The following is a 14185-nucleotide window of genomic DNA, read 5'->3' on the forward strand; positions in this document are numbered from 1 at the left end:
CAATTTTAATTTAAGAATAAAATGTGCTCCATGTAATTTAAAATTTGGCTACTGAAAGTCATGCAGACTATTTGTGAATTGACTTCTGCAAAATATCTCAGTTCTCTGGACAATATGGTCACTAAACCACTGGGGTTTTGTTTTCTATTAGAATTGCATTGACCAGTCATGAGGACATTTTTTGTCTTTTATTATAAACTATAGGTTTGTAGTTTTGAAAGCAGAGTGTTTCTGCCTAACTGCTTGTAATTATTCCCCCAAGAGTTTAAATGAACTTGTTTAGCTGTGCTTTTTAGATTAAGAGAGACCATATACTCAGAGAAGAGTTAATAATTTTGAAAGATTTTTTCAAGGCCCACAGGGCTTAACCAAGTTGTAGCTGTTGTCTGGGTAAAAACTGCACTTCCAGATTTTTCCATTTCTTTTTCTTAAAGTTTGAATCTGAATTTTGTTTCTGAGATGTTATTTTAAATAACATTGTAGTTAGACAGCAATGATGCAAAGTTTCCTTAATCCATACCTATGGTTTTTGTATCACAAATCACATACTGTGTGGCAAGATGCTGCAGAACATTTTAAAACTGGATTTTAAAACAGGCATACCTGCCTGGCATGGATTAAAGATTCTTCACTGTGTGAATGAATAGTGGTGAATGCTGTCTTAGGGGTGATATGCTACCTGACCAATGTTCAATAAATAACATGGATGGTTTAAATTTTTTTGAAAATTGAACACAATGATACTTTGTGTTCATAGTACTTCAGAATACTTTCTTATTACATAGCTCCTCAGAAATGAATTTACTGGGGCTGCCAATTTTAAGCCAAAGCCTGGAAGGAAATGTGTCTGATGCCAGTAGGAAATTCAGTGAAAACATAACATTAATATCTATGCTATCACATAAATATATTTGAGAGAATGGTATGCATCATTAAAATGCTTAATTATAAAGTGCGTATAAATTATTATTTTTTTAAGCATTTATATTTGAGGTAAATTTGAGGGAAACCTATTATTTTGTCAGCCACCAAGAGAATTAAGGCAGCTTGTGATAGAAAGGATAAATGATTATTCATCAGTCAGAGCTGAACAAAAATTCTATGTCAACTAGCAGCACCATGTTACTAGCATTGCTGTTCGGCTAGTCCTTTTAAATATTATTTCTCATCATGGTGAAGTTTGAGTAGAAAATTGCAAAAAAAATACTCCTCCTCAGGTTGTCAGATCTGATTTTAATTATTCTCATCTGTTGGCAGTGCTTACATAGATTACAGAATTTAAAGTGAATCATCTTGTCACAGCTTCTCAAATATTTAGATCTTCCACTTATTTGTCAAGAACAAAAGGAAGAGATTATAAAGGAGAGCCTAATCTGGTAAACATTTTCTTCTCTCTTTCATGCTGCAATTGATATGTCTTTTCTCTACTAAAATAGTACTAAAGGAGTAAAGAACTGAAGAAAATAATCTCTCACTCTGTGTGTGTGTGTATAGAAAAATATATATAACAACAACATTGAAGTGCTAACTGATTCGAAATTTTGAAGATAGCTAAAGATCTAGAAATAAATGAAAAATTAGGTAAAGTGTAACATGATAGGTCATGCTTGACTAGCTAGATATATTTTTATATAACTCATTTTCTAGACCAAGGAAATATAGTAGATTAATTCATCTAGGCTTTCCCAAGACTTTTGTTGTCACCTACATTTAATAAAGAATTAGAAAAGATTAGTAGACAAGAGGCATGCTTAAAATGTAAATTACTGGGCCAAAAGGCAATGAGCCTAGTGGGCATCTTAAAGACCTTTCACATGACTCATCAGACTTCAGTTTTTCTTGTTCTGATGGTAGCATAAAAAGTAGAAAGCTCTGATGAAATTTGCTGACAATGCAGTGCTAGGAGACATGGGGAAGACTGGGATAGTCATGATAAAGGCAGATTTGATTTTAGGATGTATTTCTTTAAAAGTATTAATGACATTGGATAAGGCACTAGTAAAATCCCTCTGGAGTACTGAGCACAGTTTGTATTGTGGCTGACATAAACTCAAGTATGAACAGTTGCACGGAAGGGTTGTGAGGCTGACCAGAGGAATGGTGTATCTAACAACACAGAGACTGCAAGAGTTGACTTGGTTAACAGAATAAAGTTACTTAAACTGAAAGACCATTTTGACTTTAAAAATAGTATTATTTGGCAATAAATGCATCTAGAATGGAAATTAGAATGCTTACAGTAGTCAAAGGTGTGAAGTTCAGAGAAGAAAAATGTACCTGTGTTTAAGGTGGATATTGATCAGTTTATGAAAGGGGCTATGTAGAGTGGTTCTCAGCAGTAGAAGGGTGTTGCTTCTAGTTGTATATTCCAAGTTCCTGTGTTCCAAGTTTATTTAATTGCCTTTATAGTATAAGATCTCACTGAATTTCAGCTTTATATCATTTCATGTAATTGAAATATTAGGTGCTGAGAATGCTGTGAATGGAACATCTTTGTGTGAAGCTCTAAAATCTTTGATACCTGATGGATGAATATCTGAAAGAGAATATCTGTATGTTAACACAGTCAACCAATGGCTGTAGGGAGGCATGTACTTCAGGCCCTTGAGGGCCCCTCATGCTAATGATTTGAGTTGTTTCTCAATTCCAACTGGACCTAGCTATCTAGCAAAATGATTTTTTTCCAACATGTAAAGCACATAAATTGAAAATTAGAAAAAAAAAATGGAGGTTGAATACTGTTCAAAAATGGTATTTTCTTTTTAGCTTGTTCATGTAGATTTGTGTATGTAGGATACACTTGGAAAACAGTCTGGCAGCCTTCTGCGCTGTTTAGTGGTACCTACTGTTGTCTAATGTTGTGGCATCCAGATACATGTAGAAAGAAGAGCAAATGGAAGAAGCTGATTGGTTTACCTGGCTCACCTGTAAGACGTCTCATATTAATCAATATCTTTTTCATAAATAAAACTTACTTTAAAATGATTGTGATGTTTATGGATAACCTGAGATGTCAGGTGAACGTGTGAAATGATTTACAATCTGATTTAAAGTGCTTACTTTGGGAACGTTATGTGTAGCTGTAATCAAAAAGGAGATATCCCAGCAGCAAAGCTGGGACTCTGGATTTAGGTACTGCAGTAGAGTGAAGACTTCAGCATTAGGCATCTTTGGTCTCAACATAGTTAATGATTTTGAGGTAAGGTGAGGAGGCAGGTGATTTTGAGGGATGATACAAAGTTCTCACCTGCTGGTGAGGCTGCTTACAGGCAGCCTGTAAGAAACAGTATGTTGAGTGATGAATCTAACTCCTACCCTGCTTGTCAGGAGCATGCACATTTGAGTTGAGGCCACACATGGAACATTTTTATGTGCTTAGGATCCAGACTGCTAGGTTTTCCTAAAAGTATTTGAATTAACAAGGATATATTTTTATGTAAGGGATAATACCGATATTTTGCAGGATGCTATGGCAGTTATTAAATAGCAGTTCCCTATATCAGACTGAAGAGATTTCAACTGGGAGTACATCTCCAGAAGAGTACTCTGTGTGCCACAGAATAGTTGAGGAGTCTAAGAGGGGTAGGGAAAGGGAAGATTTTTTAATAAGCATTCTGGGCCACAGTGCAACCAGGGATGCAAGATTCATGGGGCCAATGGCAGGAAGACAAGAAAGGGGCTTAATCTGTTACCAGCAAATAAGACATTCATCTAGCACAGGCAGGTATGGATTTTCATCCCTGCTCTCAAGGTGGTTTAGGCGTTTTACATCAGACTGTAACTGAATGAAAACTAGAAATAATCTACAGACTAGAAACCACAGTCTTGCCACCTTAGCTAAAATAATCACTGTCACAGAAGTTAGTGTATGCTCATGGGAAGTAGGAATCGCCTCAGGGTTGAGAAGGGATCATACCTACTACTTCTGGATCTGCAGTCTTATGGGGGACTGCATGCCATCCTCAAGACTCGTGAAAAAGGAGGTTACCATTTTCCCCAGGTCCTTTGCACATAACATCATAGAGACATTTCACATGCCTCTGTGCTTAGACTGGGAGACTTCTGTTCATAGCCAAGCAGGATGCTTTGCGGGCCAAACTTAAGGCATCTCAAGGCTAGGCTTGACTCACTATTGGAATTAAATACCTAAATTCCATATAGATATCATTTTAGGAACCAAAGTAGGAGATTTGATTCTTGTCCATAATGAATAGCAAATGAAACAATTGCAAGGTAAGTTGTTTAGCTACTTTAAAATGAGCAAAAGGACTACAAATGTTTGGTGAAAGAAAATCCCATGTTTTTAGTGGGTGTTCAGTGTCTGAAAAACATATTTATACAATTAATTTTATTATTGCACGTCTACCTCCTATAAAATGCTTGTCTTAAAATGAAGAGAGGGCTGTAAAGTAAAGTTGGCAGATATTTGAAGCCAGGATGTTTTAATCCCTATTTATTTGCATGCATTTCACAATTTGGAAAAAGTTAAATAATTGTTTCTGTTTTTAAGAAAGGTTTAGAGCTTTTTTGCAACTTTTATTATACAAATAATCCTATTATTTCAGTATTATGACTACTCATGTTCAATAAGAACTGAATATGAATTGCAGATCCACAGTCTTTTTATGCTAGCAAACATCATGCAGCTTGTTCTGAAAACAGAGGAGGCAGCCGTGTGTTACCACTGTTTACAGCGATACTCTGAGCTGCACTGTTGTCATATCAATATTTTTTTAATGCCTTTCTTTAGATCCTGTTTTTTTAAAAAATTGGAAAATCTGCTTAATGTGTTACCTTATAATGTTGCCTTGGCAGTGATGTGTCATTATGTTTTGGGAATAATAATCAATTTTGAAACCGCCCTGTTGATGGTTAACAGTGAAAGAGGAGCTGGAAGTGCCAGACAAAATGAGAGTTCGCAGAGACAAACTGCATCTTTCAGAATGAATAATGCTTCTATTATTTTAATGAAGAAAATGTTTATAGGATGACATGTATAAAAATGTAACACTGTATCCCAGTATTGCTGTTTTATTTTAAACCAGAGCACATAAACAATAATTCTGCATTGAAGTGTGACCACATTCTATTTGGTGATGTTTTCTTTGGAAATTGAAGTGTCTTTTACTAGGAGAGGAGGGTAGACAGAAAATGGATTTTGTGCAATATACAAATAAAAACAATCTGTTAGTAAATCTATAAATATATTCCCTTTGTTTTAGAAAACAACAGCAATTTAAAATCCTCTCTCAGTGGGGTGGCCTAAAATTGAAGGAAAATGAAAGATTTTGTGTGGTCAGGGGGCATTCAGTCAATTGGAATTCACACACCTGGAGCATTCAGCCAATTAAAGTGGGGATAGTAGGATTAATAATCAATAGGTGAAATATACTTTAACTCAACGAGTAGAAGAGCAAGAATGATTAATTAATAGTGTTTCATTTCATCCTAAGGTGTGCAGAAACAAGAGGTGGTGTGTAAAAGGCTGGATGACAACTCCATTGTACAAAACAATTACTGTGACCCTGACAGTAAGCCTCCAGAAAACCAAAGAGCCTGCAACACTGAGCCTTGCCCACCTGAGTAAGTCATTAATCACTAAGATGGACATCTGTTTTGCATAGATAGAAAAGTCTTTGTAATATATAATAAATCCATTTGACCAAAGCTGGTATAAAATTCTGATCTATCATTAGGGTCCTGTCTTATCAGACAGGATATTTGGTTTTATTTTTTGGTTATGGTTTCTTGTTCCTCTGGAATCAGTTGTGGAAAATGCATACTTTCACCTAGAGGAGGCCTGATTTGACTGAGTAACAGTGGTGGTTACACAAAGCACCTCAGACACTGTAAGTAAAAAGATATACTAGCAAAGCAGTTTCTTATGATGGGAGCGTCAGGTGAGGTGAATAGTGCTCAGAAAAGAACTAGGGGCCATTCTTAAGGCAATAATGACAGAAGAATCTTGAGGTGAGGGGAGACTAACTTTCTCATAGATATTTACATTGCACACTAAATGTTTGCCATATTTTTAGGTATAGTATATTAAAATTTGGGTTAAAGTGTTCAGATGAGAAATGGTAAACATAGAAACTGCTTAGTAGACCAAACCATTTACTGATAATAGTTTTGCCAACCTTTCTCTCCAGGATGCTCAGTGTTGTACAGTAATGCTGTGTGCCTTTAGGATTAGGTGCATACTTGGTTAAGTCTATTTAGTTTTATTTTTAAAGTAGCTGTATGCTACATATTGAAAAGATAATTAAAAACACAGCAGCTCATTTGTTCAAAAATGAAATTTGGTAAGGACCTATAGCATAGCTTAATCTTACTACAAAAACTGTTTAGAAACATCTGTGATATTTTGCACTAGAAAATAATTTCAGCATATGCACAACAGCTCCTTCTTACATTTTAAGACAACAGTTTATTGATTCACGAGCTCTGGTTAGTTTAAGTTTCATGATAATCTGTAGCGAATTCTAATTGGGCATGAAAATCATTAATACTGATTAAGTGTAGATATCGCACAGTAAAGAAATACTGTGGTCTCTTTTAAATGTCTCTTAGAAACTGTAAAACTATAGCATGAAGGACACCAGGAGGAATGAGACAATACTATAATGCATTAAAATCTAACAGGTCTTCATGAAGCCAGTTTCTTCCTAGAGTATCAACTGCTTCCCTGGGCATGGTGACAGGTTGCAGGATGGCAGAGCAATGTCTTCTACACTTATTCCCCCTGTGTCATGTACCATACTCATTTAACATAAAGTAAACAGAAGTGAAGCCATTACGCTGCTCTCACCTTGAGTTTGTTTGAAGGTGGATGTGCTGTCTCACAAACAGATCTAAATTATTGTCCCCATAGTCTATGTGTAAATATATGCTTATCCTGCAAGGATATGCACTTGATTTCTGTTTGTATAACAGTTTAGCATGACTATAAGTGCACTAACTAAATTCTCACACCATGTACCTGAGAGCAGAACTTGGGAAGTGGTCATGTTTGGTCAGTTCCTTTTTACCAAACACATCCCTGTCCCTTCCTTTGTGTGGTTTAACTATTAACAAATTAGCACTTTAAAAAGTGATGTTAACATAGTTATTCTAACATAGTTAATTTTTATTTTTTGCACTGCCGTTATTTAAAAAACAAAACCAAACAAAACAAAAAAAAACACAAAGTGGGACACTTCTGGATTCTCCATCCAGTACAGCAGGGACATTGATGAACATGGTGAAACTCAAGTCATCAATATTCAGAAAGTGGGTAGTGTGTATTAATCAGCATCTGCTTGAATATGTCAGAGCAGTTCAGCCCACAGCTGCCTCCATTCTGATGCTCACCACAGGGTGAATAGAAAATGCCAAACTCCTAAGGAAGGGTTCTTGATTCCTGATCCTGTAAGTAGTCTAGAAGAAGGCTGTTCAAATACCATCTTTTAAGATAGTTCCCCAAAGAAGTTTGACCCTTTTGGCTGGAAGATTTATCACCCAGTAAGGCTTACTCTTTAAACAGAGTGGCCAAATATTTCCTTTCCTTAACACAATTCCACTTTACTTGTGGTGAAAAATGTTACTCCTTCTAACTGAATGCCAGTTACATTATACTTGAGGCTCTTGAACAGCAGCATAGACTGTGTTTGTTCACCGTATTTTGTTTGTTATTACAATAAGTAACTCCTAAAGTTCCAGATTTCAAGAAATATAGGTAATTCTCTCTGGATCCTATGAACAGTACTGTCATGTGAGATAGATACAGTATAAACATAAAAGGTACCTGAGAATGCACTTGAGCAAATCTTAGTACTAACTAAAAATTAACACATCAGCCTCCTCAAAGCTGTGAAGAGCTTCTAATTCTCCCTACTGTGGTAAAAGCATAAGTTTGGTGGTGACTAATCATAAATTAATTCTCTTCACTGGGAAAATAATGACAGAATATGGCATATTTGTTTGCATCTCTGCATTGATCTAGGTTCATATTAGAATATATTACATATTCTGTAATACAAGACAGGATAGCAGCACATCTTTTTGACAGAGGCTTCAGAAAATGACAAATCTTATGAGGCAGCTCCAAGCATACCTCCAGGAACATCCACAGTGACTGACATGCCTGACATTTTTGGCATGTTGGCAGCATGTGATAGCATATTAGACTTCATCCTTTGCAAGGATGATTCAGGTGAGTGTATCTAATCAACATATGAAATATTGAAGACCCAATGTGCTCAACAATGTGAAGAGATATTTCCAGTGAATTGAGCTGCATTAACCATTCATCAGTAGAAAAAACTTAATATAACTTTACAGCCAGATTAACAGCTGCTTTAATCTCTGCAGCATCACAAAGTAATCTAAATATGCTGTACAGCTCTCGACTTTTACTATGTACACACAAACACTCAGAAGGTCCCTCTAGCAGCTATCATGCAGTGCTTTACATTTTTAAAATATTTGTTGAGGTCTTTTTATGTGATGAATTATGTTTTACTAGTGTTTGCTTTACTTTAATAAATGAGAATATTTTGCATTTCAGTATAGCCTTCTATTAAAAAAATTAGAAATGTTTCATAATCAGATGAGAATTAAATCTCAGAAAGCCCGATTTTGAGATCAAATTATTTTATTGCAATGATACTAGAGAGGCAAGCATCTTGGCTTTTAACTTGTGCTTTAATCTACAGCAGTGATTCCCAAACATTTCCAGTTTCAAACCACTTTCAGAGGAATAATTTCATACAAGTCCAGTACAAATCTACTTAAATAGCTGCAGTTTTGTCAGGCTCAACACTCCTTTCTAACTACTGTAGCCTAGGCTGGAAATTGCTGCTCTAGAAAAATACAAAGTATTATTATTATTATTGGAAGATATGATTGCAGTGAAGCATAAATTAAAATGCTTAGTGAAAAGATCTATAAGTTTCTACTTTATTTCACTGTGAATACATGTATTATTAACAATGATTTAGGTTTAGTAATTTAAGCTATTTGGATTCTGGGTTTGTGCAATTATCTACTCCGTTTCTGAAATGCATTAACCGAGTCTCCTAACTTTTTCTATCCAGATGGTTTATAGGAGATTGGTCAGAATGCAGTAAGACCTGTGATGGAGGAATGCGTTCACGAACAGTTCTCTGTATCAGAAAGATTGGACCTTCTGAGGAGGAAACACTGGACAATACCAACTGTTTAACATACCAGCCTATTGAAAAAGAGCCCTGTAACAATCAGTCCTGTCCCCCACAGTGGGTCACTTTGGACTGGTCAGAAGTAAGGAAATTTTGCTATGTTAGCTTATTGGCAATAGTGAAGACAAGAGCTCTGACTGCTGAATATTAGTATATTTTCTATTGCTGCTTGCTAGGTAAAGGATTAATAAGAAATTCAAAACCTGATAGATTTAGAGTATTGAAGCAGGTTTTTGTCATTCATATTTCTTTTTTTATTTTATTCTATGTTGTCAGTTCTGTTGTTTTCTCAAATGATTATGACCTGTTCTTATTAATCATAATAGAAAAATAGTAAAATACAAAATAGAATAGTAAAGTAGTAAAAAAACCCAAAACAAAACAACCCCACCCCCCCCCAATAGCCATTTGGTATGAGATACCTGGTGTTCCCCAGGGCTCAGTGTTGGGGCCGGTCCTGTTCAATATCTTCATTGATGATCTGGATGAGGGGATCGAGTGCACCCTCAGTACGTTTGCAGATGACACCAAGTTGGGTGGGAGTGTTGATCTGCTGGAGGGTAGGAAGGCCCTACAGAGGGACCTGGACAGGCTGGATCGTTGGGCCGGGGCCAACTGTATGAGATTCAACCAGGCTAAGTGCCGGGTCCTGCACTTGGGTCACAACAACCCCATGCAATGCTACAGGCTTGGGGAGGAGTGGCTGGAGAGCTGCCTAGCAGATAAGGACCTGGGGGTGTTGGTTGACAGCTGCCTGAACATGAGCCAGCAGTGTGCTCAGGTGGCCAAGAAGGCCAATGGCATCCTGGCCTTTATCAGAAATAGTGTGGCCAGCAGGACTAGGGAGGTGATTGTCCCTCTGTACTCGGCACTGGTGAGGCCGTACCTCGAGTACTGTGTTTAGTTTTGGGCCCCTCACTACAAGAAGGACATCGAGGTGCTGGAGCGTGTCCAAAGAAGGGCAACGAAGTTGGTGAAGGGTCTAGAGAATAAGTCTTTTGAGGAGTGGCTGAGGGAACTGGGTTTGTTTAGTCTGGAGAAGAGGAGGCTGAGGGGAGGCCTTATTGCTCTCTACAACTACCTGAAAGGAGGTTGTAGCGAGGTAGGGGTTGGTCTCTTCTCCCTAGTAACAAGTGCTAGGACGAGAGGAAATGGCCTCAAGCTGCACCGGGGGAAGTTTAGGTTAGACACTAGCAAAAACTTCTTCACAGAAAGGGTAGTCAGGCATTGGAACAGGCTGCCCAGGGAAGTGGTTGAGTCTCCATCCCTGGAGGTATTTAAAAGACAGGTAGATGTGGTGCTTGAGGATATGGTATAGTGGTGGACTTGGCAGTGATAGGTTAATGGTTGGACTCGATGATCTGAAGGGTCTTTTCCAACCTTAACGATTCTGTTCTATGATTCTATGATAATTGTCTCAAAGAAAAAAGCAATTTCCATTTCCATTAGTTCCTGTTGGCAAATAGCTGGAGGGTAGAGATGATGGGTTTACAATATCAGAAGGCAGAATAATCTGCTAGGTTTTTTTCAGAAGTAACCATGCTCATGTAAAGCATCACCTTTCTTAGCAACATATCTTGAGAGGCAGACCTGAAAATTGGTATTCTCTTTATTAAAGAAGGAACATCTTTTGTTAAATATTGTGATATCTCTTATAGTATAAGCCAAATTGTGACCTTATACTGATTCAAATATTAAATTTGAAGGATGTGAACCAGTGCAGCTGAAAGAAGATAGATTGATCTGTGATACATTTGAACGGGACTGCATCACATGCAAATCAGAGTGCAAAAATGTCTGTTTTAAAATTAGTTAATTTGGGGTTTTGTCCTACTGCTTCTTGGAAAACTATTCCTGAACTTTAGTCTTTGAATTGCAAGGTGTCCTAATGTTCTAGTTCCATGCCACTTTATACCTGTTTGCTTTTGCTTTCTGAAACAGCTCCTCTTCCTTTCCAGTTATTATTTGTCAGAAAGGAATTAATCTTGACCACATTCTGCTTTCATGTTTCAGTTTGAGGTCATCTTTTTTGGGAATGGATTACTAGAGTTAAATGTATATAATATCCCAGAGGAGGCTTCACATGTGCCTCGTCCTTTTGTTTCCTGCCACTACTGAAAATACTGTCATGGTTTAACCCCAGCCGGCAACTAAGCACCACGCAGCCGCTCGCTCGCTCGCTCCCCCCTTGGTGGGATGGGGGAGAGAATCAGAAGGGTAAAAGGGAGAAAACTCGTGGGTTGAGATAAGAACAGTTTAATAATTGAAGTAAAATAAATTAGAACAGTTAAATAGGCAAAGCAAAAACCGCGCACTCAAACAAAGGAAAACAAGGAATTCATTCACTACCCATGGGCAGGGAGGTGTTCAGCCATCCCCAGGAAAGCAGGGCTCCATCACGTGTAACGGTTACTTGGGAAGAAAAATGCCATCACGCCCAATGTCCCCCCCCTTTCCTTCTTCTTCCCCCAGCTTATATACTGAGCATGATGTCATATGGTATGGAATAGCCCTTGGGCCATTCTGGGTCAGCACCCCCCTGGCTGTGCCCCCTCCCAGTTTCTTGTGCACCTGGCAGAGCAGGGGAAGCTGAAAAGTCCTTGACCAGTGTGAGCACCACTTAGCACCTATTTAGCAACAGCTTAGCAAGAACCAAAGCATCAGTGTATCATCGACATTATTCTCATCCTAAACCCAAAACACAGCCCCACACCGGCTACCAAGATGAAAATTAACTCTGTCCCAGCTGAAACCAGGACAATACCCATAACCTAAAGTGTATCAGTATACCCTAAATAACCTCCTTCTGTTCCACAGCTATCACATATTGATTATTTAGTTATCTTATGCTCTGTTAATATATCCAGACCTTTATCCTCCTTTTTTCATTTCAGTTAGTGATCTCCCAGTTTAAAGAGGTTCTTGTTATTTTTATTTTTTTTAATGTATGCTCTTGCACATCATACTGCCAAATTTCACTTCATTTCAATTATTCATGTCTTCACGGTTGTCCAGTTCTTTCTGTAGAGCATACCTCTGTAGCATCAAGGACAGTTAGTTACCTGTGCTAGCCACTAATTTCAGTAATGCTGAATGACTGAAACTACTTTTGTATGAACATCATTAAGTAGACTATAAAGAATTATTAATCAGATCAGTCCCATGACTGATCCTAGAAGGTCTTTGCAGGTTGCATCTCTCAAATCTTAAACTTTACCCAGTTTTAATCTCCCTTTCAAAATACTTTACTGAAGCCCGGGTAAGTTAGAACTGTTTCACTTACTTTGTCTAAAAAAAAAAAAAAAAAAAGAGACTATTAGAGTAAACTGGCATGATATACCCATGATTCATTATGTCCCATTTTCTGTGTATTTTCTTGCCTTTAAACAGTCTTTCATTCAAAATAAATTATAAATCACTGCATACTATAAAGAAGATTAATGTGCCTGTAGTTGCACAGACCTCCTCTATGCACAGATACTTTTAGCGCCAAAAATTGTTAAAGCCTCTCGAAATTCAAAGCATAAAGAAGGACGCCTACTAGCATCACTGTGAGCACCCATATGTCACGGATGAGTGGTTAGGCCGCTTAAAAAATCACCGTCAAAGATATTTGCAAATAGTGATTTTAATAGAAATCTATAAAAGTGTGATTTAACAGAGTTCCATGCAAGGTTCACTCTATTGCTTATTAAATGAATGGAATATATATTTATAAAGAGAAAGAAAGAGGAAATCAAGCCCGAAGAAAATACAAGTAGGACAAGGGGAGCCCTCCTGTTGAGTCACGAGGTTCAGAATGGACCCCCTTGCTTTCTAAACTCCTTCTCAGAGAGGAGCCTAGGTGCGGCTGGATCCAATCCTAGTCTCAGACTTGGTTAACGGTTTATATCTAAGGATTATATGTTTAGCAGCAGTTTAAGGTTTGTTTGCAGCAAGGAGAGAATCACAAAAATTTAGCAATAACTAATCATTAATTAATCTAGCATCTACAAAGTGATTAAATGAGGTTTACTATAATATTTGAATTGATTCACATACACACACACAATAGGCCTAAATACTCATTATATGCGCAGTTAAAGGTACCTGTTGAAATATGCGCAGTTAAAGGCACCAATAAAACTTCCCCACTGGGTTTAGTGAAAGACTCACTTTAAATGACTGTCTCAATGGGTGAAAGTTGAACCTCAAGGAGCAAGGAGCACCAGAGATTGGGTGAAAATTGAACCTCAAGGAGCACCAGAGATCAGCTCATGCAAACTTAAGAGTTCACAGCTCCGAGAGGCGTCCCACTCAGAGGGAGATTCTGGTGCAGCCCACTGCGGTCCAGGAGAGCTCAAAGGGTCTCACTTGGTACTGCTGTTTATAGAATTATGAGATGATTGACTTTAGGCACTAGTAAATTTCCATTCTACTTTCACAACCCGTGTTGAAAATTACTAAAGTTCTCAAAAATTCCAGTGATGCTGGTACAGATCCTCCCAAGTTACAGCCTAGATAAGATAGGTCCCAAGGCTGCCAGGTGGCGACTAATACAGACGAAAAATATGTTCCAAGGTTGTCAGGGCTGCCTCCCTGGTACAGACAGTGCTGCTCCCACCTCAGCCATGTAAAAGTTTTTGATACGGTCAAGGGACGTTTAACTGCCAAACTCGTTACACAAAGGCCAAGTTTTCATGGGAGTTACTGAGATTGTAAAGCAGCTTTGCTTCCCGTGCTCTGCCAGGTGCACAAGAAGAACGGGGGGGAGAGAATGCACAACCACACCATAGAAGTGGTACAGAACAACTCTTACCATAATTTGTTAATACAGGTAATATAGTTCACAGAATCACAGAATGGTTGAGGTTGGAAGGGACCTCTAGAGGTCATCTTGTCCAACCCCCCCTGCTCAAGCAGGGCCACCTAGAGCCAACTGCCCAGGACCATATTCAGACAGCTTTTGAATATCTCCAAGGATGGAGACACCATCCATTATTAGTTAA

The 14185-nt window shown here is 37.9% G+C and overlaps 1 protein-coding gene across 6 annotated transcripts in view; it reads left to right on the forward strand.

The window, feature by feature from the left end:
- The window catches only part of LOC104012373 (A disintegrin and metalloproteinase with thrombospondin motifs 6), a 168852-nt gene that overhangs the window by 137713 nt on the left and 16954 nt on the right, over window positions 1-14185 (forward strand). For all 6 annotated transcript variants that reach the window (XM_087762590.1, XM_087762587.1, XM_087762588.1 and 3 more), the window contains 2 exons: window positions 5454-5583; window positions 9075-9279. In XM_087762590.1, the coding sequence (XP_087618716.1) occupies window positions 5454-5583; window positions 9075-9279 (335 nt within the window). The remainder of the gene's footprint in view (window positions 1-5453; window positions 5584-9074; window positions 9280-14185) is intronic.

This window comes from Nipponia nippon, unplaced genomic scaffold, assembly GCF_047370975.1.
Source record: "Nipponia nippon isolate SJK-2023a ecotype South Korea unplaced genomic scaffold, ASM4737097v1 scaffold_26, whole genome shotgun sequence".
Lineage (NCBI taxonomy): Eukaryota > Metazoa > Chordata > Aves > Pelecaniformes > Threskiornithidae > Nipponia > Nipponia nippon.